The sequence below is a fragment of the Anopheles marshallii genome, chromosome 2, assembly GCF_943734725.1.
Source record: "Anopheles marshallii chromosome 2, idAnoMarsDA_429_01, whole genome shotgun sequence".
NCBI classification, from domain to species: Eukaryota; Metazoa; Arthropoda; class Insecta; order Diptera; family Culicidae; genus Anopheles; species Anopheles marshallii.
Window position 1 is genome coordinate 31,005,752 of NC_071326.1, and position 26,716 is coordinate 31,032,467.

Sequence of the window (26,716 nt, forward strand, 5' to 3'; positions counted from 1 at the left end):
GGTTACTCCCAAAGGGAATCTGCTCTCGGGTCACAGTATGTTGTGGCAAGTGTGGCGGTGGCTTAGTGTGTAAATAAACCGCAGTGGCCATTCAGTTGCTTTGTGTGAAATAAGGATCCGACATCAAATCATTCGTTATAAGAGGCTTGTGTGCCGGTTACCCATTTCACGCCTACCGACGAAGTACGGAAAGCAAACGGCATAATGGAATTCTCGCAACCACCTCCGTCAGTTGATGCCGCACCGTCGGTACAACATTTCGCCAACCCGCCACCCATTAACCGCATCCTTAGCTACCAGCATCCGCAGCCACCGAAGCAGCAATTTAACTTCTACCACCACAAACCGTACCACCACTTCAATGGGTTTCGCGGCGGCGGCCCAATGTCGCAGGATGATTTCGATGGCAAGCGGCTCCGGAAGTCGGTTATGCGCAAAACAGTCGACTACAATGCTTCCATCATAAAGGCGCTTGAGGTTAGTCCGCAGGCCAGCGATCGTCTCAACTAACACACTAACTATGCTCTGTGTCTTGTTTCTTTATGTGCTTTCCAGTGTCGCACCTGGCAACGGGACCATCGTGACAGGCGTGCCCTGCAGCCGGAGAGCATCTACATTCCCGAACTGTTGCCACCGCCAAGCTACATGGACAATCCAAGCAATGCGGTCACGACCCGCTTCGTTAAGACGGCTACGAACAAGATGCGCTGTCCGATCTTCACGCTTGCCTGGACGCCGGAAGGACGCCGGTTAATTACCGGGGCGAGTTCCGGCGAGTTCACGCTGTGGAATGGGCTTATGTTTAATTTCGAGACAATTCTTCAGGTACGATTGAACAGGGATTGTGACACCCGTTTGTTAAGATCACCAATTTCAGATCGAACGATCGTTGATCGTATATTAATTTTTCCTTTTTTTTTAATTTTCTCTTACATTGTTCTGCTGGCTCCTTGTCCCATTCGCAAAAGGCGCACGATGTGTCGGTGCGTACGATGGTGTGGTCACACAACGACAACTGGATGGTAACTGGTGATCATGGCGGATACGTCAAGTACTGGCAGTCGAACATGAACAACGTGAAGATGTTCCAGGCCCACAAGGATCCGATACGTGGAATCAGGTACAGCACCAGTGGCTGCAGTCGCGGTAGCAGCAACAGCACACAACCTCCTTCACGTGGCCATCGGTCGCTGGCATCAGGCGTGACCGGCTTTGGGTTGCAATTACGGCTTCTCATAATGGCACGACGGGTGCAAACGACGTTGGCCGCATTTATGCTGCTAATATTCCTGCCATTGCTCGTTCAACTAAGTATACCTTATCTCTCTCTCTCATTGACTATTCACAATCTTTCCTTTTCTGTCCTACGTTATCATTGATTTAAACAATGCTTTGCGAAAATGGTTAATCCATTTTTTGCTGTATTTTGGGCTTTGTTTTAATGTTTTGTTGTTGTATTTTGTTGATTGTATCAAAACAACAAAAACAATGTTTAATATTGATAAACTGTTAACAAACTCAGTTCCGGGAAATTGATTTTCTTTCCGTAAACTTTTTAGTTTTGTACAATTTTAATCATAAACGTAACGTTAAACACCACACGGTTCTAGTGCGTGTCTGAGTGATCTCACAAATGTTTACGTTTGTTTCTTAGCATCGTCGTCGCATTTGCAGGGTTCATTTTGTGGGCCTGCACGTACGGAAATGTCACTTTGACTGTTAACAAAAATCCTCACAAAGGACCTATGGACTCGGTTGCATCTGAAACAGAAAAAAGTACCAGAAAATAAAGTAATTAACTGTTTTTGCTTAATTTATCTAACATATACCCATCTGAATTTCCACGAGGAACACACCAAACTGCTGAGCCCTTTTGAAGGAGCATGTGATAATTTAGAGTACAAATAAATTCCAAAGAAAACACAAATAAAAACGGAAGCGAAATAAAAAGAAACATAAAACAAAGCTAATTTTCATACGCAAAATAAAAAAAAAAAAACTACAACCTCAAAAACAAAAGGAAAGTTCAAATAAAGTGTTTCTAACAGACACCTTAGTGCAAAACCACTAGCGCCCTGCTTTGTACAGTCGAAATTAGCTGAATAAAGTATCGTTAATTATCTTGCTTTGGTTCCTGTTTTTTTTTTTCAATGAAGAATGGGACGAACCACAAGCATAGATAACCGAACATGCGTTTTGTACATTTTACTTGTCCTGATTTTCCGTTTTCTGAAAGATGTGACCGAATTGTTATGCCCATTGCTTTCGAGTGCCTTTTTCGCTCCTGCATGAAGATTTGTGCTACAGGTGAAAGAATGTGAAAATAAAACGACAAAAATAAATCGTAAGCGTCCCAGAACACCAAAATCGAAGCACGTTCATTATCGTCGGTTGTGATCGAGACCATAGCGATCATGCGAGCGACCGATTCCAGTCCTACATATACATTTCATTTTATACTTATTTCCCTGTTAGAAATCAGTTTCTTTAAACATAAAGAATAAAAGTTTAAACATTTAAACATAAACATCTTTTTCAAGCCCGACAGATGATACTTAGCAATGCAAGCAGGATATTAACAGTATAGAAGCGAAAATGGGCGTTCGATGGTTATATTTGCCTTTAAAAGTTGCAGTAATGACTAACCTTCCCTTCCGGGGGAATACTTCTTCCCACTTCCCGTTCTGTTTCCCTTTTGGTACGCGGAACAGCTTCAGCCCATCGGATGCGAAATTTGCCAGCTGCAGTGATGACGGTACGGTGCGGGTGTGGGACTTTCTACGCTGCCAGGAGGAACGGGTGCTGCGTGGGCATGGTGCGGACGTCAAGTGCGTTCATTGGCACCCGCAAAAGGCGCTGATCGTGTCCGGCAGCAAGGACAACCAGCAACCGATCAAGCTTTGGGATCCCAAGTGCGGCCAAGCGCTTGCCACACTGTAAGGAGACGAAAACGAAACGTCCTTCCGTATGCGTTTGGCGATATTAAATTTGCGATTGTATTTCTAATTTTTCCGCAGACATGCCCACAAATCGACGGTGATGGATTTGAAGTGGAACGATAACGGTAACTGGCTGGTAACGGCTTCCCGCGATCACCTGTTGAAGCTGTTTGATCTGCGAAATCTCAGCGAGGAGGTGCAGGTGTTCCGTGGCCACAAGAAGGAAGCGAGCGCGGTATCGTGGCATCCGATACACGAGGGTCTGTTCGCTTCCGGTGGTTCCGATGGGTCGATTCTGTTCTGGAACGTGGGGTATGTATCAGGGAGCCTTAAGGATTATTACTTAACGAATCTTTTAAGAAGAGGCTTTTAAATGAATCTTTAATGAGCAGTCATTTAAATCAGCAATCAGACTGTTAAAAGATGTATGATTCCTTAGAGTAGAGGCGGATCTCTCCCTTTGCCTTTGCCTAAAGCGGAATAGTAGTTGCAATAAACATCGTAAGCTATTAATTTTATCATCTGTTTCATGGTTTTCAGCACCGACAAAGAGGTGGGTAGTATCGATATGGCACACGATAGCATCGTCTGGACGTTGGCATGGCATCCGCTCGGGCACATACTTTGTTCGGGCTCGAACGATCACACGGTAAAGTTTTGGACGCGCAATCGGCCCGGCGATCAGATGCGTGACAAGTACAATCTCAACACGCTGCCCGCCAGCCTCGCCGGTTTGGACGAGTGTGAGCTGGAGGAGCACATCGTCATTCCCGGCATGGGCCCGGAGGATAAGGTGGACATCGTGGAAAGTATTGCGACGAAGGAGGCGGGTCCGATTCCGGGTCTGGATCTGAATCAGAACAGTTTTAACGAGAAGATGCGCGAGAAGAAGATACCGTACAGTAAACCGATCCCGCGCAACTTCCAGGCACAGTGGAATGAATCGAGCAAACTGGACGATCATTCTACCGCTGCGGACGAAATCAAGGAAGTGATCTCACAGATCGTTGACAGTGGACCGATGGCGCCGAAGAAACCGCTACCGACCGCAATATCGTTATACGAGCGCACGGTTGCGGTGATACGTAAGTGGCTAATGTCCCACACGGATGGATGGATGTTGCCGTTAGCAGTAGTAAATTATACCGAATTACTTTCTATCTACAGCGGACAGTCCACTGGAGCAGGCGATTAGTGAAGGAACGGAAGCGCTGAATCGATTCATCGAGCAGGGTGGCATCCCGGAGCTGCACGATATATTCCCACCGCTGGAGGAACCGGAACCGCCATCGAACGGCGATGAGGAGCAACCTCCGAAACCACCTGCCAAACGAGCACGGCTCGACGTCGAACCAAAGTTCTTTTACGGTCCGCTGCCACTCATTGTGGATCCACCGGAGCAATCGCGCGATTCGGTCCATTCGGTGGACGATTCGGCATCACGATCGAAGGATGATCTTACATTCGATCCGAAGCTACCGTCGCTACTGCAGTTGGACGTAAATCCACCGGTAACGGTACAGTTCAACACGAACGATCCGATAGAAGTTGGTGCCAATCGGAACTGGAAGGGTCGGGATCGGGACAAGCACCGGGAAAAGCGTGATCTCGAGGAGGATAAAAAGATCTGGAAAGAGTACAACGATCGCAACTGGGACGAGGAAGATGACGATTCGGTGATGATAGTGGAACCACCCTCGTCTTCTTCTGCCATGCGATCCGATACGCCCGTCAGTCAGAATACCAACAGTAATGGCCAGTGGATGCCGGAGTATGATAACGATATGCCACCGGGTCCACCGCCCGGAATGCACGGTATTGCACCATGGCAGATGGCGAACAATGGTGGCGGTGGTATTCAACATCCGGCAGGGATGCCACCATTTGGAGGTGGTGGACCATTCGGCGATGACGACGGTGGTCGAGCGATGGATGCATTTAATCTACAGCGACCGCCACCACCGATTCCCGGTGGACCGCCTCCATTCGGTAATTCGAACCCATTCGCCATGATGGGTGGCGGTCAGAATGAGGACGAAGGTGGCTTTTCCAACAACAATAACAACAACAACAATAATCATAATGCCGGAAATCATAGGAACGACTTCAATCGGGGTGACGATTGGATGCGCAACGATGGTGGTGGAAACCATAGGGGTAACCATCGAAATAGGGGTGGTGGTCGAGATTTCCGGGACGATCGAGGCGGTCGAGGAAGGGATCGCGGGTTTGGAAGGCGGAGAAACTGAGAATCCATCGTGTTTACACGTGTCAACGTACCTCGGTAGAAGGTTGTACGAATAGGGTGGAAGAGGGGCAGCATGAATGTGTGATTGTTGAGGAGGAATGTTCGATTATTCATAAAAGAAAGTTAGCTTTTAAGAATCAATACGCTAAGTCACCGTGTACAAATGACTGTTCCCGATGTAAAGGATAGAACAAATAAAGAAGATGAATCTGTCTGGATGGCAGATCTTCAAGATAGCTTCGAGCCAGTGATGCTGATGAAAACGATATGCAAGATATGGTTGAGAATATGTTACCGATTACAAGCTTAACATATGGTAAAAAGAATATGTTACGGTTCAAAAGGTTGTAGATAAGCGAATAAGTTTTGTTACTGTTGATCGTTGTGCAGTAGGTTAGATCCACGACTACAGCTCTACAGGCTTCATTCGAAATCCATGATCCAACATGAACGATTACCAGTATTTACTGAAGCTGTACCTACTGGACCATCTTTCTAGGTATAATAATAGGTATCATATGAGCCAGTCTCTGTATATTAACACTAAAACAGCGTGAAGCGTTCCAGTCAGAATAACTGGTCCTTTAATTCTGGTGGTAAGGAGTAGATCGTCTCTTTGATGCAGATGGAAAACCTCAGCTATTAAATCTTCCGAATTTTTCAAAGTAAATAATTTTAGGATGATTAAAGAATGCATATTTCATAAAACATTCCGATAAATTTTTATGCTAGGAACCGTTTTGAAGTAAATGGCGTGATAGCTACAAGCGGTTCAATTTGAATTAGACGCCATCGTTGTATCTGGCAACACTGTCACTTGGTCCGCGTGCACTGTGGTCACCTGCGAAACTCAATTTTGGTTTTATTGCTCAAAAGTCGTGTTTTTTTGGTTTATAAAATTTTCTTGATACAAAGTAGACACCATTCTACATTTTCCATAGGAACACAATTATACGAAAAATAATAATAATCTCTTCGCTAATAAAAAAAAGTTGTGATATGTCTCGTAAAATGACCATCGGCGGCGCCATATGTGCGAACGCCAGTGCATCGCATTTGTTTACGTCGTCGGTACTTTCGCTTCCTCCAAACATCGCGAAAAAGATAGTTTTCCAGTCCGTTATTCCACTTCCTGTGCCCAACTGTCCGTCTGATGACATCCTCCCAGGATGCGTGCTACATATCCCTGTTGGGACTGGCGGAATACTTTCGCACTTCGACTCCGCCAGATATCAAGAAGTGCATCCAGTGCTTGCAGGCATTGTTTACGTTCAAGCCACCGCTGAAGGTAGAAGCCCGCACGCACCTACAGCTCGGGCAGATCCTTATGGCCTACACAAAAAACACCGACCTAGCAAAGAATCATCTTGAGCAAGCGGTTAGTAGTGAACGTTAGGCCAGTTCAATGATCGGTCTTGCTCTAAAGCAAACTATCAATGCTCCTTCTTTTCAGTGGATCCTTTCGGAAAACATCAACAACTTCGACGATGTGAAATTCGACACGGCCAGCTTACTGGCACAGTTGTACCAGCAGCAGGACCAAAGCTCGCTCGCTAAGCCGGTGCTAAGGAAAGCAATCGAACTGTCGCAGCACAATGTTTACTGGCACTGTAAACTGTTGTTCCAGCTAGCGGTAAGTGTCCGTAACTGTAGGAACACAATTTTTTTTTAGCTAAGCATTTTTTTTTCATCTACCCACAGCAAACGCACGCCACGGACAAAGAGTATACGCTTGCCTCGGAACTGCTGGCGGTGGGTGTAGAATCAACGGACGAATCGAATGCGACGTATCTGAAGTCATTGTTTCTGTTGAGCCGGGCCATGATCATGATGATCGAGCGGAAAACGAACGACGTCCTAGCGATACTGAGCCAAGCTAGCCCCATCATCGACCATTCGATCCAGAACTTTCACCTGAAGGAGTACCTGAAGGTGTTTTTCTACGTGCTGCAGGTGTGCCACTATCTACAGCTGGGCCAGGTGAAAACGGTCAAAACGAGCCTAAAAATGTTACAGCAAAGCATCCAGACGATCATCGCACCGAACTGGCCATCGGATGAACAAATCTTCGGACAGAACAACACAGAAATGTTCATGTGGTTACCGAAGGAGCAGCTGTACGTGCTCGTTTACTTGGTCACCGTGTCACACTCGATGATGGCTGGATATATGGACAAGGCGCAGAAGTACACCGAAAAGGCACTGACCCAAATCGAGAAGCTTAAATGTAAGGTCGACGGTTTATCCCATTGTTTAGCTGAAAATTAAATATTAATTAATTTCTGTACACTCTTTGTGGTTTCACCTCCACAGCTCAAGAAAACAAACCAATTCTGGCAGTGTTTCAAATCATACTGCTCGAGCACATCATCATGTGCCGGTTGGTGATGGGTAACAAATCGTTAGCCATCAAGGAGATCGCCCTGGCCAAGGATGTATGCCTGTCGTCATCGAACAAATTTCTGCTGAAGAAGCACGCGCCACAGCTGCATTGTTTGCTGGGCCTGTACGCGATGTCCACCAGTTTGTTCGAGCACGCGGAAAAGCAATTTTACGCCTGCATCCAGGAAACGACCGAACGGGAGCTCAAACTGTTCGCCAACCTAAACCTTGCCATCGTGTACTTGCGGACGAAGCGAGAGCAGGATCTGCGCAATATTCTCGAACAGATACAGCAGGAAAATTCACAATGCTCCAATAGCCAGGCACTGATGGGAAGCTTTTACTACGTGCAAGGATTGAACGCATTCCACAAGAGCAGCTTCCACGAAGCGAAGTACGTAACGGGGGCGGGTTTTTTTTTTGTTTCCCACTGCGTACGGTACACATTTTAATGCAATTTTTAATTAACCCTCCACAGACGCTTCCTCCGTGAAACGCTGAAGATGGCCAACGCGGAAGACCTGAACCGGCTAACGTCTTGTTCGCTCGTACTGCTGAGCCACGTTTTCCTTAGCATCGGTAACTCGAAGGAAAGCATGAATATGGTTACGCCGGCAATGCAGCTGGCTTCCAAAATACCGGACATTCATGTCCAGCTGTGGGGCAGTGCCATACTGAAGGATCTCCATCGGATGCTGAAGGAACCGACGCAGGAGATCGAAGCGTACAACAATCACGTCAACTTCTCCCAGAATCTGATTGCCGATCAGCTGAAGTGTACCAAGTTTCCGGAACATGCGCTAATTAACTGGTTCCAGGGCGATCCACCGTTGCCGATGCTGTCCCAGGATCTGCTGGTACAACCGGCCGCAACCATCGTAGCACCGGTGGCCATTGCTTCCGGTTCTGGCGTACCGATAGTGGTACAACAGCAGCAACAGCAACAACCGGGTGGAACATATGTACGATTACCAGGAACGTTAAACCAGCAAGTTATGTTCCAGTAAGCGGCCAGCCAGGATCGACTATTCAGCTATGGGTAATTTAAGCCACAGCCATTCATTGGGCATGGCTGCAAGCTGTAGAAGAGCAGGACAAGCATGCCAGAAAGGTGGTTTGGTGGTTTTGTTGATAGAGACTTGTATGACCCTTCTGACTTTATCGCTCACTTCACCGGTTCCAACAAGAAGTAATAAATGGTTTCTGTTCAAGAAACATGTGTGCGTGTGTGACGATGGTAATGCGTAAAAAAAGTTTGTAAATGAAATAAATTTTAACTGAAACTTCTCGTCATACATTATGAGCCCGTCGTCTTTTTTTACAAAAAACTTCCGAAGCTTGTAAAAAGGGGTTAAATTCCGGTTTACATAGAACGAAATATAAAAAAAACAAAAACAAATAAGTGCAGAGCAAGCGAAAATAAATTTCAAATAATACATTCGGTGTAGTATAAACTGGGACCGCACTGTACTTTATTTCCATTTGACAGCGTGAATGCGGATGTGTGCGAGTATGGTGTCGGCGACGTGTCAGTTGCATTTGTTGACGATTTTGTTGGGTCTATTTGCAGGAAGAGTGTGGAATTAGAAAACTAGTTACAGCTGTTCCATAGTTTACACCAGTTTTTAACAAGCATTTCCAGCAACAGTGGAGTATTCATATTTCGCGCTAGATTCACGTGTAGGCTATTTAGATAATAGAATATTGAAAGATGGCAGCGTAAGTGGAAGTGTTATGTTACCGTTTTGAATCAGATTGATTCGTACTTTCTCTTGTGTTTTTTCCCTTCCAGGTCCAAGGTTACATTTAAGATTACACTCACATCCGATCCGAAGCTGCCCTTTAAGGTGTAAGTGTCTATACGATACACGGTATCATTCGACAGATTCTCTAATGCTTACGGTGTTCTTTTGCTAATTTTCCCCTTGATAGGTTAAGTGTACCGGAAGCGACACCCTTCACGGCGGTTCTAAAATTTGCCGCCGAAGAATTCAAAGTACCACCAGCAACGAGTGCGATCATTACGGATGATGGCATCGGTATTAACCCGCAGCAAACGGCCGGCACCGTGTTCCTTAAGCATGGGTCCGAGCTACGGTTAATTCCCCGGGATCGTGTCGGAAGCTGTTGAGTGTTCATGGTCGAACACGAAGAAGTGTTCCGCCTGGAAGAGATGTATCGTTTTCTTTCGCTGCTCTTGACGTAATATGTGATACGCAACTCAACATCCAGCGTCCGCTTTGTGCGAAAGCATTTTTATTCATCGTTATTCTGCTTGTTTTCCTTTTTCGCTGTGTCGATTGAAATAAATATTTTTCTTCATAACGTAAGCACCAAAAATTCAACCTGGTCACCATCCTTACTACGACACCTGTTGACGTATCCAGTTTAGAAACTTGGACACGTCGGTAAACACGGAATATTGGTTTGGATCGCATAGGAGCAAGTTCCGACGCTGTGCGCTGATGGAAACGATGCCGCGCACGTGATAGTGTGTACCCTCGGCAAATACCAATCCACCCCCACTGTCACCATTGCACACGGAATTACCTGCGAAATGGTAGAATTGGATCGTTATCTCACAGTCCTTCGGTTTGTCATTATTAACCACTACGTACCATCCGCGTGTCCAGCGCAGAATGATTCTCCCACTGCTAGCACACCATTGAACTGCACGTTACGCTGGGAGCACATCTTCTGCGAGACGACCGGAACTTCCAGATAGTTCAGCACGTTGCTGATCACTCCGTTCCGGTTAAAGCCCCAGCCGGTAACTTTCCCTTCGCGTCCATAGAACGTACTAATGTCTACCGTCCGGTTGTACAGACACACCGGCTTTATGAAGCTGTTGTACGTGATGTTACGCTTGAGACGGAGCAATCCTATATCTGTGGTGTACATCACCGGATTATAATCCCGGTGAATGATGACCTCGTCGGTGGTACGGTAGAAGTGATCATCAATCGTGCTGATGTCGATGATACCGGTGTACACACGAAACAGGTCCACCTCGAGCGTTTCGTTAGTGTTCTGACGCGTCAAACAGTGAGCGGCCGTTAGGATCCACCGTCTTCCGATGATACTTCCACCGCACTGATATTCCTGCACATTTGTTCGGGGAGTACACGCAATGAATAGGGTTTGCTGTGCGAACGATCAAGCTAAACAATACGTACCTCGTCTAGATAGATCGCCACGTGCCAGGGATGTTCACCCTGGTTCGAAGTCACTCCACCAATGATTCGCGATCGTATGCGAGTACCGAGCGGTTCCAGCACTGTAGCACATTCAGTTTGCTCCAGTGGCCAACCTGCATCATCGTACTGAAGAAATAGAAGTTGAAGCGGTAGATGAAGCAGGGGTTTTCTCTCTCTACAATCTTACCGTGTCCCCCACGTCTTGTTGGTGAACATTTCCCCATTGCACGGTGCGCTCAGTAGTGGCGGTGGTTGTTGTCCTCCGGTAATTATTGTCCGGTGTTTCGTTCAACACGCGACGTCTTCGCTGCTGACAGTGGTTGTGACCGTTGAAGTTCACCTCAACAACGTCCGGTATCGGACCCAACTGGTTGTAGCGAATGAAGAAGTTTAACTCTATTTCCGCATCCTTCGCCAGGATGAAGGTACGATTTTCGATCTTGAACCGCACACTATCGCCGGTCGTCACCTCACCGAATGGGTTCTATGGACGAGAGGGCGAACATTACTTTAAAAGGGAAGTGTTCTTTCAAACACTACATTGCATTAACCCTACCCCCAACATGTACACCGGTTGATCAAACACTATCTCTATCAAAGCTCGATCGACCGTGTTTTCTGCCACAAGCTGTATAATCGCATCCCAGCGTCCCGAAGACACGATCACACCGGCACGTATAGCTTGGCAGGACGAGTTGAACTGATGTGCCGGTGCCGTAGTTCCATTCCGGGAGTGCACTTCCGGTTGGCTGGTACTCGTTGAACCCTGCACTGAAGATACCGCCCATGGTTCACGGAAGTTCCTTACCAGTGGTCTAGAAGGGAAACAAAGTGCAGAGCATCAAGGGGAGATCGGTTTCATCTCGCTGCGCGTTATTGTTTACTACCTTACAGTGTTTACCGGACAGATCGTAACACCGTTAACCTCAATCCGAACGATAGCTGGTGGTGTGACGGATGTATAGGACACCTCCAGTGGAATCTTAACGACGGTTCCGGCACGCAGCGGGTACGTCAGGTTTGCAATGTGAAAGCTCTGGTGATCGATGGTGCTGACTCTTCCGAAGTAGTTCTGGTTTGAATGTAAATGTGTGCATTATCAAATCAATTATCATAAATACTGTTCCCAATAGCCATCAATCGTGCCACTACTGAGGCGTGTTCACTGTGTGAATTAGAGATGTGCACGCTGAGTAAGAGTGAGTGAGTGATTTGAAACCTTCGAGAGAGTGAATGAATATAAATCAGCACGAAGAGTTTTTATGACTCCTTTAACCACTCTTTTGCGTTTATACTCACTCTTACTCTCTGTGCCGACTAGAAACTCACTCAGGAGTGAGTAAAACTGTTTTATCACTCTTTGGATTATAATCACACTGTAAGAGTGAGTAAAAGAGTATTATCACTCTTTGGATTATAATCACTCTGTAAGAGTGAGTAAAAGAGTATCATCACTCTTACAGAGTGATTATAATCCAAAGAGTGATAATACTCTTTTACTCACTCTTACAGAGTGATTATAATCCAAAGAGTGACTCACTCTGTACTAATCTACTAATCTCACTCTGTAAGAGTGAGTAAAAGAGTATCATCACTCTTACAGAGTGATTATAATCCAAAGAGTGATAATACTCTTTTACTCACTCTTACAGAGTGATTATAATCCAAAGAGTGACTCACTCTGTACTAATCTACTAATCTCACTCTGTAAGAGTGAGTAAAAGAGTATCATCACTCTTACAGAGTGATTATAATCCAAAGAGTGATAATACTCTTTTACTCACTCTTACAGAGTGATTATAATCCAAAGAGTGATAAAACAGTTTTACTCACTCCTGAGTGAGTTTCTAGTCGGCACAAAGAGTAAGAGTGAGTATAAACGCAAAAGAGTGGTAAAAACATAAATGCAGTGTAATATTTTTTAATGAATCTCAAAAAAGTGAGTAAAGGTTTCAAATCTTTAAACCCACTCTTTGACTCCGATTCAAATCATTGAAAAGAGTGATTATTCTCATCTCTAGTGTGAATGTTTCTGCGAATAACGACGAATGAGGGTGGTAGTTAATAACCTACTGCTGCTAACTACTACCAGCGTAACGAGTGATTCAACACACAACACTTCGGTCACATCTTTTGTGCTCTAGTGGAATGCTCTTTCCTACAGGACAGTGAAGTTTTCGGCAAATGTGCAGGTGTTGTTTAAAAGGCATGCAACGAGCTGGATGCCATTTTTCCGCCCTACTCCATTGATAGCCTTTGCCTTGGCAAGGCTTTATCAAATGAAATACTGCATCGTTGCATCGTGGTGCACTACACTACGTACGTATTATTTGTAAACACACAACACACGATCAGAAAAATGGCGATGGCGCAACTGCTGTACGGTACGATCCTAACGCGATCTCGCATCCCGAGGATTCCTTTCCTGAGCTACGTCAATATCTTACCGTAAGTTGTTCTACCTCACGATCAAACTGCACCACCAGCTGGACGTACCGGATCGTTACATTCGGGCGCAATACAAGCGTCCCCTCGTACTGCTTCCGATAGGCATCCTCATGGTCGATCGTAAATAGATCAGTGCAACTTGTTGCTTGCGGTGTCGGCAGACGAACGTCTGTACTTTGCCCCAAACGTACGTAGGTGGCCAGGGTGCACGGTAAACTGGCGAACACACACAACGCCACCACGCACAACCTTACCGCGCTGCTGTTGGGAGTCGATGGTGGCAGCGAAGTTCTGCTACTGCGGCGTATCATCATTACCAAACTGTTTTACTGGCCGCGTACTAGCACCTCACTCGATCGAAGAACACGGACCGAATGAGTTGAGATCGCGCTACCATGATGACTGCAGCCGGGCAGGGCCAAACACGCTTGACCGATAATCCCGACCCTTTTGCGATTGATAGTGACGCCAAGCATTTCAATCAACACATTCTCACTCACCACTCCTGGTTGGACGGTGGGTGGAGTGGGGGCACTGCTTCAAAGGCTACTCGGTGTAGCTGCTCGCACTGGTGACGTATCGGTTCGGTCAAGGAACGCAATGTCGACGGTTTGTGACGTCGTTGATAAACGTAGAGTAATCGGTTTGAACAATAAAAAAAAGACGGCGCAAATCTACATCGTGAAGCTGTATCGGAAGTAATTAATGGACAAGAAGAGCACACCATACGTAATCTACGCAACATATGGGGTATGATTTTTGTTTATTTTGCTACAAATTCTTGTAATCTACAAAGTACTTACTAATATATAATTTCCCACAATCACCCATCAGCTCTGTGTGCGGTCTTATGCTACATAAGACTCCTGATCCAGGATGTAAATTTGGCCGCATCCGTAAACACGACGTAGTGTTTCGAGTCGCAATGGAATCGATCCTGCAGTGCCGCACTGACCGACACTATCCCCCGGAGGTACCACAGGTTGTTGTGCTTGAACACCATGCCACCGCCGCTGTCACCGTTACACACGGAGGTACCGTTCTTGAACCCGGCACAGAACGACGTGTCCGAGGTGACCTTGCTGAAGAAGTCCCGGTTCGACCAGATGCACGTTTCGTGCGCCACCACCGGCATCTGGGCGAAGGAAAGCCTCGAACTGACCAACCCATGTTCGTTATAACCCCACCCCGGCACCAGCCCAATCTTGTTGATCAGCGTCTTGTAGTCATCGTCAAAGTTCCACAAACAGACGGGACGGACAAAGTTGCTGTACTTGATGTCCTCCTTCAGCACCAGCACGGCAATGTCGTTGAAGAACCGTTCGTGCTGATACTGGGCCGGTATGTGAATCGTGCGGATCTGGGCATCCTCTTCCGGACCGTTCCACTTGCTCAGGTCAATCTTACCGAAGTACAGCAGCAAGCTGCCAGCATCGACCGGCTTGGTGCTTTTCTCCAGCGTCACACAGTGTGCTGCGGTGATGCTTGCCCGGCGCGATATTAACGTCGCACCGCACAGATACTTTAGCTCCGTCACCGTGCTGCGGTACAGTGCTCCGTGCCAGGGGAACTGGCCCCGTTCCGATACCGTGCCGTGCGTTACGAGGGGGTTTGCCTTCGGCACAACCGTACCACAGATGTCACCCTCGTATTTGTTGAGGTAGTGTGTTTGGGTGGACTTGGGCGAACTATCCTGCTGCAGAAAGGCATAATCTCCGGCAAAGAACTGATCCCGACTGTTGGACGGTGTTGTGCTGGAGGTTGCAGCCAGCGTGGTGAAACCTTTGTCCGCGATTAGCGGCACACTGGAGACACGCTTGGCGGAGCTCGAGCCCTCCGATAGCAGCGATCTTGGCGTTGGTTGCTCCCATGTGCGCTCCTCGGCAAACGATCGGTAGGTCGTCGGGGTGACGCGTCTATTCGCAACTCGGTGCCTAGAACGGAGAAGACAAAACACATTACCGGATGCAGCTGCGTAACCGATCGCAAACGCCTAAAGGTTCTACCGGTCCGAGTTGAGTTCCTTCCCATCCCCGCTGCCAGTCGAGCTTGGCGAGTGTTCCACACGGTCCTCCGTGCTGAATCGGGGCGGATACACATCGCCAGTGTGTGCCGGCTGGTTGTAGGAACTCTTCGCATCGGCAGCTCTGGTGGCCACCGTGCTGCTACCGCGCGAAGAACTGGAGGAACTAGAGGAGTACAGGGGCTGTACGTGGGATTCTACGGGAGGATGCGTTACGTGGGAATTGATCGGTTCTACTACGGGTGTGTAGACATCCGCAATGATGTCCTCAGTTTCGCTAGACGTTCTGTTACAACGACGGGTGGGAACGGTTAGGTGGCTACAGCCATTGGACAACAACCGGGAACAGCCCGACTACTTACGCCACTTGCGGGTTGCCATAGTTGGTGGCAGCTGGCCGGGTACCGGAGCGTACCGGATTTTGGCGCGTTTCCGTACAAATGTTCTGCCCATTGAACCGGATCTGGCGTAGCAATGGAACCGGTCGGTCCGGTGCGTAACGCACGAAGAATTTCACGATAATGACTTCGCCCGCCCGCACGCGGTACGATTTGTCCATGATGTGGAAGTGCACATTATCGTCCGTGTTGTGCTGCCGCAGGAATGTCTGGAACGGGAATTAGGTTTTACGGTTATCAAGAACCACCGGGTGCATTTGCTGCATATCTACCCCAAACGAGAGCACGGGCGAGGAGAAAATGATGTCCACAAAGATGCCGAACAGGGGCACATTGCTCTTCAGCCGTATCGTGCCAAACCAGGTGTCGTAGGAATCATCGCGTTCGTCGTACGAAAACACCGCCGGACATGGGGACGTCTTTTGATGGCTGATCTTGACGCATACACTAAGAATTGCTAGCGCATAGAGTAGCTGCGGAGAAGAAGAGAATAACGATCGGCACTTAGATACGCATTTTTGTTTCGGTTCTCAACACACAGAGCAAGGTGTTTTCAATTAACAAAATAACAAGAACAGATTAAACACACTCAATCGACACTTCATAACATCGCAATAGCATTGCAATGTCTCTCCAGCCAGTTTACCGTCCAACCTACAGGCATTTCCGGTTCGGGTTTTAATTAAATGTATGAATTATACAGTCAGTCCGAGTCGAGAGTTACGGCCGTCTTGCGTGTTGCGATAACCCTGCCCCCGTCGGACCAGCACGACACAAAATCCCCCGTTCGCGGAAATTAGCAGATCGTATCGAATAATAATCAATGATCATGAGTAGACACTTGCCGGTGAGCGCCAGCGTTTAAGTCGCACCCGTAGACATTCTACGTAGGGTACGTGCGGTCTGGTGACTTCAACGACCGGCAGAAGGGAAAGATGCTAGCAGCCGGGCTCCGGGAGAGAATCTTAAATGGAAGCAACTATCTAAAGATGAGAATAATCACTCTTTTCAATGATTTGAATCGGAGTCAAAGAGTGGGTTTAAAGATTTGAAACCTTTACTCACTTTTTTGAGATTCATTAAAAAATATTACACTGCATTTATGTTTTTACCACTCTTTTGCGTTTATACTCACTCTTACTCTCTGTGCCGACTAGAAACTCACTCAGGAGTGAGTAAAACTGTTTTATCACTCTTTGGATTAAAATCACTCTGTAAGAGTAAGTAAAAGAGTATTATCACTCTTTGGATTATAATCACTCTGTAAGAGTGAGTAAAAGAGTATCATCACTCTTTTGGGATTGTAAGCACCGAGGATGAGTGAGAAAACGTCCAGGAAACGACAGGGGATCCCCTGGTGGGCGATGAATAAAATAAAAGAGAGTGATAAAACACGTTTTCTCACTCATCCTCGGTGCTTACAATCCAAAAAGAGTGATAATACTCTTTCACTCACTCTTACAGAGTGATTATAATCCAAAGAGTGATAAAACAGTTTTACTCACTCCTGAGTGAGTTTCTAGTCGGCACAGAGAGTAAGAGTGAGTTTAAACGCAAAAGAGTGGTTGAAGGAGTCATAAAAACTCTTCGTGCTGATTTATATTCATTCACTCTCTCGAAGGTTTCAAATCACTCACTCACTCTTACTCAGCGTGCACATCTCTACAACTATCTGCACAGTTGTACAGTGTGGAGAATTTCGATTCGATGTGGTTAAGGAAGCAAACGAACACTGATTTAAAAATTTTCCACCGAAATACGATACTGCACTGGTGGTGAGCCACTGCAATTGAATCCATCACTGAAGATCATAATCAAAAAACCTGTTCACTTTGCACGATAGTCACACAAAGCTTTTGGTGGAATATGAATCACCACAAACAGGTTCACGTTGTAGATCATAGCATAACAACCTACGCTCAACATTGAAAACTAATGAAACTGTTGAAATTGAAACACTTTAAAGCTAATTAAACAAATCACCTTCATACTGTAACCAATGGGCCAAAGCACTGCCGTGTCCGCATTCGATTCGTGGAACGACTGGATGAAACTTGCTCTTTGGACTCTGGCACCATGCACGACACTTTCGTATCCCTCAACTACCGACTGTCCGCAGCGAGACTATAAATGTAACTAGTTTTCGCTCCAACCGATCCCGCCCGCTTTAAGTGTTTTGATGCTTGACAGTACATGCACTTGTCTCACACGGTGGCAGTGCGATCAGACATGCGTTCCGGACGACAGTCAAGTCACTGTGACGTCGGTCCATCGTCAACCTACCAACGCCGTTCGGTTGCAGCGTGAGGGATTCCCTTTTGTGCATGCATGGTTACCTGCGGAAGCTAGGTTCAGGTGTACGCGTCCCATTGAAGGTCACGGCTGGAGACACGATACCTGTATCAAGCGGTCTCTCAAAGGCGCATACAAAGAGGGACGCAAACCGGGCTGTGATTGTACGCCCAAACATTCGATGCAGGTGCTATTAAACGTTTCGAAGTAGAGAAATGGTTCAAAGGTGCGCCGTTATAAAAGCGATCGGGGGAAGGTATGTAAAATGTTTTTTTTCCCCTGAAATCTTTGCTGTAAAACCTTTTTGTATAGTTCGGCAAGGTAGCAAAGTTGTCCAGTTCAGATATCGAGACTTAAGAAATGAAAGTAGAATCCATTTTGTAGGTCGGCACCGAGATCGTCTCTGAGTCTGGGGAACGTTGCTGTACGAAGAATAAGATAACAGGTTGGCTGATAAGTCCCCGGTCTGACACATTGATGGCGCCGCTAGTATTAAATGCATATTATTTTTATATAGTACCAACCTTCAAATGATTCGTGTCAAAATTTGACGTCTGTATGTCAATTAGTTTGTGAGACAGAGCGTCTTTTGTCAAGCAACTTTTGTGCAAGTGTTGTTCCACCAAGACAACGCACCGTGCCACAAGTCATTGAGAACGATGGCAAAAATTCATGAATTGGGCTTCGAATTGCTTCCCCACCCACCGTATTCTCCAGATCTGGCCCCCAGCGACTTTTTCTTGTTCTCAGACCTCAAAAGGATGCTCGCAGGGAAAAAATTTGGCTGCAATGAAGAGGTGGTCGCCGAAACTGAGGCCTATTTTGAGGCAAAACCGAAGGAGTACTACCAAAATGGTATCAAAAAATTGGAAGGTCGTTATAACCGTTGTATCGCTCTTGAAGGGAACTATGTTGAATAATAAAAACGAATTTTGACAAAAAAATGTGTTTTTCTTTGTTAGACCGGGGACTTATCAGCCAACCTGTTACCTTAATCATCAGCTATGGGTGTATTAAAGTTCGGGAAAGGCGTTAAGAGCTAGAAGAATTTTATAGAAATCAGGAAATTTGACACAATTTATATAAATAAGCTAGAAAAGTTAACTGTACTGTAATAATGAAAAATTATGGATTAGACTTGCCAGGCTCCGGTGGGCTGGTCACGTCATCAGAATGACACCGGACGATCCAGCCTGTAAAGTCCTTTAAGGTCGTCCAAAAAAATTGAGAAAGAGTAATGGCGTTGATGCGTCCGCCAGAAAGGCTGGGATTATGGATTGGCTGACGATGGTCCTCGATCGTGAGCGGTTTAAAGAACTACTGCAGCAGGCCAAAACCGCGAAGCGGTTGTAGCGCTCAATAAGTAAGTAAGTAGTAAAAAAGAAGTACGTGTTAAAAGTAAAATATCTTTAAAACACTCCTTTCTGTTCGTTAGCCTCAATTACCCTGAATATCTAGTACACTGGCTACACTAAGTCTTAGATAATCAAAGATATAAAGATGGTTGACTGGTAATCAAGGAATTTGATCATTTTTAGGCTAGTTTGTTGATCATTTTTAGGCTAGTTTGTTGAAAATTTCCACTCAAAAAGTAATTATTTCCAGTGCTCGCACATTCAAATTATTCATTTTAGCCTGTTATTCATAAGCTAATCAAATTTGTTTTCCAATTATCCATTGTACCATCCTCATACAGGCGTATCTAATGCAATCACCGCATACATTCCGATCCTATCCCGCATATCGGCATCCGAAAGCTGGCATCACATCCATTGCATTGAATTGCCAAAAATGATTAGGTTTGGAATGGAACTTGACTCATGTACGTCCCTAAACCGTACAACCATTCCGGTAGAAAACCAAACCATCTCCCAACTCACCCATTGCAACCGACCAGCATTGTATTCGATGCACCCTCCATTTGGCTAGGCCCGGCCGGTTGGATGCAACGCACAATTAGCAAGCATACATAAAGAGCTACATAATGCCAGGGGCACACGAACGCACAACTATTGCACCAGGAGTACTAGCCCTCCAGCTCTTTTATCGACCGTCACATCTCTAGACCGGCGACCTCCGACCTCCAAACCGCCATCATATGGCGATGCACGGTGTGAGCCCGAACGGTACGGGAACAACAATAACAATCACGAGAACAAAAAAAAATGCATCGCAGCTCCCGGCGCAAGGTCATTGGGGTGGGGTGGAACGGTTGCAATGGGGCAGCCGAGTTGCATCAATCGGTGCTCCATTAATCTGGCAGCGATTAGAAATTGAATTGCTAATGCTACCTCGTTCACTCACTATCAAGCGGTACGCGAAAGGGGGGAAACCGGCGGGTCAGTGCAATTTTCCGAACCCTGGTTAGCTGTATTGCTTGGGCCCGAGGTTGAGCGGTGAGCGTAGCAGAGTTAGCGCTCCTGGAACGTGTCGCCACCCGACCGGTTTCGGTTTGTGGTGTGTTTCCATGGAAAGAAAACAGACATCGTGCGGGAAGAAAGCTAGCAGGAAAACGGACCGAAGAAAACCCGTGAGGAAAACAAACGATTTTCAAGCGAACGGAGCGGTTGCCTGGTCGCTTATCGAAAGGAAAACAAACCGCATTGCGAGAGCGATCGCGAGAGCTAGAATGAGAAGGGCGGAGAAATGAGAATGAGAGAGGAGAGTAAAAGCGAGCGATTTCAAACTTGTCGTTAAAATACTTGAATACGAGCTGTTTGGAAATAGTTTGCAATCAGTGCGAAGTAAAAATAAAATAAAAAAAGATCACGATAGTATAAACAATCCATAGAACATCTATTGAACTTTGATGTAACAATTAAAGATGGTCGATTATGGTTTTGAATAAATCTAAACATTTTGTTTGCCATAACCGGCGTAGATTTTTGCTCAACTGCTCTCACCCGCTGCAGCGTAAAATTCTTAATTCCCGCTTTGTGCGAGGGAGCTAAAATATCTAATGAGACGGAGACAACGCGAGTGGAAAAGAAAATCTAATCCATTTATTCTCACAAAAACGGTGCAGGGGTTGATTCGTGTGCTTTTTGACATAAATATGGAAATAATAGAATTTTATTAAATGTTAAAAAATACTGTAAGAATCATATTTTTAATGTTGCTTTCTTCATCAAATAATGCAACATCATTTAACAGTGATATTGGGGACCGTATCGACACGGTCGGTCTAACCTTCATTTGCAGGAAAACCCAGTTCATATGAAATTATACAAGCGGGTAATTTGGCCTAATGTTCATAGCCCCTCGGCGTTCGGTCTAATACACTTAAGGTCGTGTGTAGAATTAGAATAAACTCATTATTATAAACTTAAGGTATGCTATAACATGGTAGATCTGACCTAGCAGGTTAAATGACTATGATGTTATGACTATATATGACTAATTCAATCTGTATGCTGATATATGATAGACCAATCAAGTACCAGAATCCTGACCAACCAACCTGCCAGAACTGCTTGTGTTAAATTTCAGCGATTTTCGAACAAAATTAGTCGATTTAGGACAATCAGCTCAATTGATATTGGCATCATATTGTAAAGATTTCTGTAGAACTTGGATTCCAACCGATGTGAGAAACGGTATAATACAAAGCATAATACCAGAATAGGTATTTGTAGTTCATAAGCTTCGATCGCTTATTTTTCTTCAGTGGCTCTACAACGTTAAGAGGTGTAGGACTGTTATTTCTTGCTTTCTTTGACATTAGCTGGATGGTCAGTCGTTTGATTCGTAGCTCTATAGTCAGTTCGGCGTACGGCAGTGTCGTGATCTTCACTCATATTTTATTTTATTCTGTTTAATACAAACGTTTCAAGATACAAATAATTCCGTCCAACGTCTACGCTTCTCGCGATCAACCACAAGATTGACGCTTCCGTTTGCGCTATGTTCGAGGTGTAGATCTCTGCTTCGATCCGTTACTTTTCGCTCTCTGTACTTCAAATCAGCGGCTACTTTTAATTTTTTTTGTTTTTTTTTAATCTTTTCTATCACGCGGCTCTCGATCCCTACAGCAGGTTGCTACGAATAGGAACCATGTCGTGTAAAACCGAGTCCGCTACCATCGCTTTGATTACATGAAGTCAATAATTCTAGAATTCTTGATTTTATCGTTTGGTTCCGGAACCGTCAATGGTTTGTGTGGTCAAAAAAGGCGAAAAACAAGCCCCCCAAAGGTTACCACGAACATTCTTAACAACACCATCTACGAGCCCTGCAATTTTCCACTGCCACACGCTCGCTCTCAGCGTGTACGCGTTCTCGCTCGCTCTCCCGCTCTTTCGTACTCTCATTAAACCCACGAAGCCCCACAGGCCAAAATGCTGATGCTGGAGAACACAGTGGATTTGTGGCCGTTTGACAACAGCAGTAGTAGTTGCGAGCTTGTCGGGAGGGTTTGTACGCATCGTCGTCGCCGTCGTCTACTAGATGATGATCCATCGTTAGTTATCACTCAACCAGCTAGTGTTTGTGTGTAGTTTGAAGGTGCGTACAGGAACAGGATGCGTTCGGTGTTGCTAGTGTAGTTTGCAAAGTGTGCAGTGTGTGGATGTACCACTAGCGCTAGTGCGTTAACACCGAAAACGGTACGGAAAACACGCACGGCCACCCCGTCGTCGAAAGAGCACAGCAGAGTGCGCGATGGAAAAATAGGTTATCGATTGTTTCCGTCTTTTTTGTGCGCTGGTCGTTGGCAGAAGCAAAACATTAAACGCGCAAAGAGGGTCCCAAACACGGAATGCAAAGGAAATGTCTCACTTACCTTACCTTCGAAAAAAAAAAAAATGAAGCGCCACGGTGCACAACGAACGCATTGTTTGCCAAAGTGTGAGAATAGTATAGAAGGTTTTGTTTTGAATCGTTCTGTTTGCCGCAGTTTGAAGTTTTCGTTTTGGGATAGCCTGGCCAGACTGGTTCGATAGTTGCCGAGTGCAGGCACTATTACTGGCACAATGTGTCCAGGGTGAAAATTGAGTTTAAATTGCTTAATAATACCTGTGTCCGGCTGTTACTAGACCCGTCCCGCCCACCGCTACCCTTGGCAGCAAACGGTGGGGATAAAATCTTGCTCGTTTTGGAGTTTACGGTTGCGAATGAGAAATTCCCCGAACATGCGTACCCCTTTTCCGCAGCACAAACAAACTCTGAAGGGTTTGGTCCGGGTGGTGTGAGCCCGGTTTGCGGAAAGTATTTCCTCACTCGCACGTGCGTGTTTACTTGCGTGCGTACACATTAACAGGAAAGCAAACGTAGACCCCGTTACTACCGTGTGCGTACCTTTGAACCGCAAAACCCCTCGTTGTTGTTGTTTTTTTTTTTTACATTTAATGGCCCCTTTCCGGGTGGTGTTTCGATAAATTAGAAATCCACCCCTTTTAGCGGGAAGCAAACAGGCCCCCTCATTGCAATAATGACGGTTTTCGTGTGTGTGTGTGTATGTCCTGTTTTAATCCTTCACCTGCAGGTTGTTCTTGGTCGTACCGTTTCCACAGCGACGTACCAGTGTTAGTGCGTGTGTGTTTGGCGGTGGCTTAACCGTTCTTTGGTGCTCCTTTACACCGTGTGTTATTTATTCGTGGGACTCCCTCCCGTGTTGAAGTGCTTCGCTGATGAGCAGTGTGTGTGTGTGTATGCGTTTTGTGTTGTGTTGGTGTGTGGTGATTCTGGAACCACAAGCCAACTGCGCTCACCTTTTCCAGTACAGTACAGTTCGTTCGTCGGTCGGCGAAAGGACGACGCGACAGATCATCTGTCAAAATTACGTTTGCCGGTCGCATCGCCTGCTTTGTTTGCTTCGTGCGGATGTATGCGTGCCTGTGACAGCCAGCCAGGATTGTGGCCGGTCGTGTGTAATTCATAGTTTCATTTCCCATTGCAGATATCGTCGTATTTTGCTTGGTGTCCGTTTAAGACCAATAACTCAAAGAAAGTAGTGTTCCCCGGTGGGTCGGACAAGGATTAGTTACTGTCCAGCGTGACCGGATCCCATTTGCCCGACGCTCTTGCCCTCTCGGTGGTATTCCGGCTCGTTGCTGTGTACGTGTGCTTGTGTTTGGTGAAGAATTAAATTTATCAACCGTCCCGCCGTGTCCGCGACCGAGTTTCGTCTGCCACAGTGGATGAACAGTTGGGTATCGAATATCCCAAGACCATCGAGAACACAGGGAAAGCGTCGTATCGCTGCCACCCGTTTGTGTGTCCCACCAACACACAGCCAGCGCCGAAAGGATGCAGCGTGATAAATTGAACTGTCACAACACGAAAGGTAAGGATAATCAAGTTATCATCATCTTCGGGTCTTAGCTTTTCCATTATCCACCGCCCACCCGTTGCCCACTTAACCCTTTTCGGAAAAACGAAAAACCATCCTCCTAAACCTCAAGTTTTCCATCATTCGCGACCGGTGTGTGTTTTTTTTTGTTTTCCATTTGCAATGCGATTCGACAAAAACGAATTATTTGTGCCTCGTTTCCTTCGATTTCCGGCACCGAAGGACATTCGGATATTCGCGTGTGAGCGAGTGTGTGTATTTGTCCTCTGGACCATTTTGACCGGGGCAGCCTTTGTATGGTTTTAGCCGCTTACTGGTTCGGGCGCAAATGATAGATGATACTTCCGGGAACCGGAACCGGGTCGTTAAAGTGACCCCGACCCGGACGTTATGGGTGTGCGAGTCCGATGGTGTAGGTCATGCCACCGTGCGTACCGCTACAGCTACCACCTCGCTCTATAATATGCTTATTTATTGACCTCCTGGGAGGAAAGGTTATCAGTAGCGTTTGGGTGTCCGGTTTGCGGAGTAAAAAGGATGTTTATGGTGTACATTGCCCCATCGATTGGGTGCATATTGATGAAGATCTATTTGGATATCGGATTTGAATTGATTGCAGGATATGATAATGGTGAACTTCTTAAACTGGAATCGATTGCTTTCGACATTTCTTTCGCATACCATTCGGAGCTGATGTAAGATTTACCCTAATGTTTATTAAATTATATTAATTTATTGTACAATAGAATACATAACCGCACGTGAAAAATGTAATGCTGAATAATTGAAAATAACATCGAACACTATAATGTACCAATCAAAGTTATATAACTTTTACTTTAAAAGCTTGTTCCAGAGCAATAAGAAGGGCCATTAGAAAATTGGGAATTTTTCAATTAATGTCTATGTTACAATTATCAAACAAATTATTTTAAAAAATATTTATTTATTTTTATTAAACATGCTATAACCAATTTTGTATTTTAATTAAATGATTAAAATTTTTTTTTTTCTACATTCCATGAATTTATAGTGCGTACATTTTCCGAAACGAATAATATTTCCGAATAAAAGTACCAAACTTACATGGGCTTGGGCGGTTGTTGGCACTACAATTGAAGAGCTGGATTTAAAAGTTTCACATTCACTACGGTGGAATTGTTGAACCCCAAACACTGACGCGATTGAACGGTAGTTAGTTCTCGTGTTAATTGTATAGCATAACAAAATAGATAATAAAATAGTAGAAACAATGTTAGTAATAGCTGTTTTGAAGAGCCCATCAAATGCTGATTGTTATGTAATGTTCAATTTTTATATAGCCTCCAATTGATTCACTTCAAACCGTGTATCGTAACATTCGCGTGCACAACATTTCATAAATACCATGCCCCTTTACAGGGCTTCTTTATTACCTACTACCTGTCACGCAGGTTTAGATGCAAAGAGACATGTAGTTTACGGCCAGCCGTAAAACGTCTGCGCTCGAACAAATTTATCTGTCATAACGTTATGTACGTTTGCAAAATATAGCCAACACGGTTAACGCTGTAAAACGCGCCAGTAACATCTTGCACATGACTCACCGTCTAGGGAGGATAGCAACAAACGAAAAAAAAAGCATCTTCTTTCGATAATGTGCTAATGGAGTATCGGATACCACATCTCGGAGCCTTTTTTTTTTATTGTGTAATGCTGCTCTTACGCACAGCAAACGTTCGCACTGGGGTGAGATCGTGTCAATAGCTAATTAGCTAAACCACGGCCCAATAAAGTAAACAGACTTATTGGAGGCCGTGACTTGACTCGCCGTGGTGGAATGGCGGGAAGCTAGATTTACGGCCATTCGCTATTTATAAGATACAGCGAGAAAGCTATGCAGCGCACAGACAAAAGCTTATTCTGTATCCGCAGTTGCCGAGGTCTCATGAGGAGAGAGATTTTATGGTTTTTCTAACCACCGATGAAAGGATTAGGAATCAATTGTGATGAGTTTCGTTTGGTTTTGTTTCATGCACAGAAAAAGGGAATGTTGAATTTTACGATTATGTTGGTACTAATAGTGCTACCATTCTACTGTGCTCGTATAACATAAATAAACACCTAATGAATTAAAAATACCCTTGTATTAAGTGTACATAAATAAACATATAAAATTATTTACTCATCTGGCGGCATAACTGCTTCGTGGTCTTGGCTTTGGGTTCTGTGGTCGAAGTCTTGTCAGGAGTCTTTAATCCTTCGCCATCCTTCTCTAGTTGTACTAACTTTTACTCAGGTGGAGGACCCAATAAAACATCACGTGGATTGTCCGGAGTTATTTTAATAACATAACCGTCTCACCGGAATCTAGCAAATATAGTTTGTTGTATGTTGGTGTACCACTAATTTAAAGACTTATTCAAAGAGAGAAACGATCGGCTTCGGGAAACTTGGCGATTGGATGTGAATGTAAAGTAATAAATAATCTACGAACGAATCTCATCTGATATTTATCATG

General features: G+C 45.4%; 5 protein-coding genes across 6 annotated transcripts; 3 read left to right on the forward strand and 2 right to left on the reverse strand.

Moving 5' to 3' along the window:
* The first annotated feature begins 204 nt into the window (after nucleotides 1-204).
* On the forward strand, nucleotides 205-5,188 carry LOC128719526 (pre-mRNA 3' end processing protein WDR33). The gene is made up of 7 exons (XM_053813153.1): nucleotides 205-477; nucleotides 556-825; nucleotides 969-1,120; nucleotides 2,712-2,936; nucleotides 3,018-3,251; nucleotides 3,480-4,024; nucleotides 4,107-5,188. The coding sequence occupies exons 1-7, from the start codon at nucleotides 205-207 to the stop codon at nucleotides 5,186-5,188; spliced, it is 2,781 nt and encodes a 926-aa protein (XP_053669128.1).
* Nucleotides 5,189-6,340: 1,152 nt separating this feature from the next.
* On the forward strand, nucleotides 6,341-8,576 carry LOC128707482 (MAU2 chromatid cohesion factor homolog). 2 transcript variants are annotated; one of them, XM_053802436.1, is made up of 6 exons: nucleotides 6,341-6,565; nucleotides 6,641-6,820; nucleotides 6,889-7,414; nucleotides 7,501-7,963; nucleotides 8,048-8,447; nucleotides 8,511-8,576. In XM_053802436.1, exons 1-6 carry the CDS (start codon nucleotides 6,341-6,343, stop codon nucleotides 8,574-8,576), a joined length of 1,860 nt encoding a protein of 619 aa, XP_053658411.1. The 2 variants fall into 2 exon arrangements, with proteins under 2 accessions (XP_053658411.1, XP_053658410.1); XM_053802435.1 differs by having other exon boundaries at nucleotides 8,048-8,576.
* A 704-nt stretch (nucleotides 8,577-9,280) lies between these two features.
* LOC128717848 (ubiquitin-fold modifier 1) lies at nucleotides 9,281-9,700 on the forward strand. The gene is made up of 3 exons (XM_053811520.1): nucleotides 9,281-9,288; nucleotides 9,362-9,418; nucleotides 9,502-9,700. The coding sequence occupies exons 1-3, from the start codon at nucleotides 9,281-9,283 to the stop codon at nucleotides 9,698-9,700; spliced, it is 264 nt and encodes an 87-aa protein (XP_053667495.1).
* Nucleotides 9,701-9,931: 231 nt separating this feature from the next.
* On the reverse strand, nucleotides 9,932-13,525 carry LOC128717849 (complement C1r subcomponent-like protein). The gene is made up of 7 exons (XM_053811521.1): nucleotides 13,214-13,525; nucleotides 11,654-11,838; nucleotides 11,323-11,581; nucleotides 10,954-11,250; nucleotides 10,746-10,892; nucleotides 10,188-10,671; nucleotides 9,932-10,119 (listed from the first exon to the last, which is right to left on the reverse strand). The coding sequence occupies exons 1-7, from the start codon at nucleotides 13,523-13,525 to the stop codon at nucleotides 9,932-9,934; spliced, it is 1,872 nt and encodes a 623-aa protein (XP_053667496.1).
* Nucleotides 13,526-14,067: 542 nt separating this feature from the next.
* On the reverse strand, nucleotides 14,068-16,299 carry LOC128717850 (serine protease filzig-like). Its single transcript, XM_053811522.1, has 5 exons — nucleotides 16,294-16,299; nucleotides 15,908-16,108; nucleotides 15,600-15,844; nucleotides 15,221-15,523; nucleotides 14,068-15,148 (listed from the first exon to the last, which is right to left on the reverse strand). The coding sequence occupies exons 1-5, from the start codon at nucleotides 16,297-16,299 to the stop codon at nucleotides 14,068-14,070; spliced, it is 1,836 nt and encodes a 611-aa protein (XP_053667497.1).
* Between the last annotated feature and the right edge of the window lie 10,417 nt (nucleotides 16,300-26,716).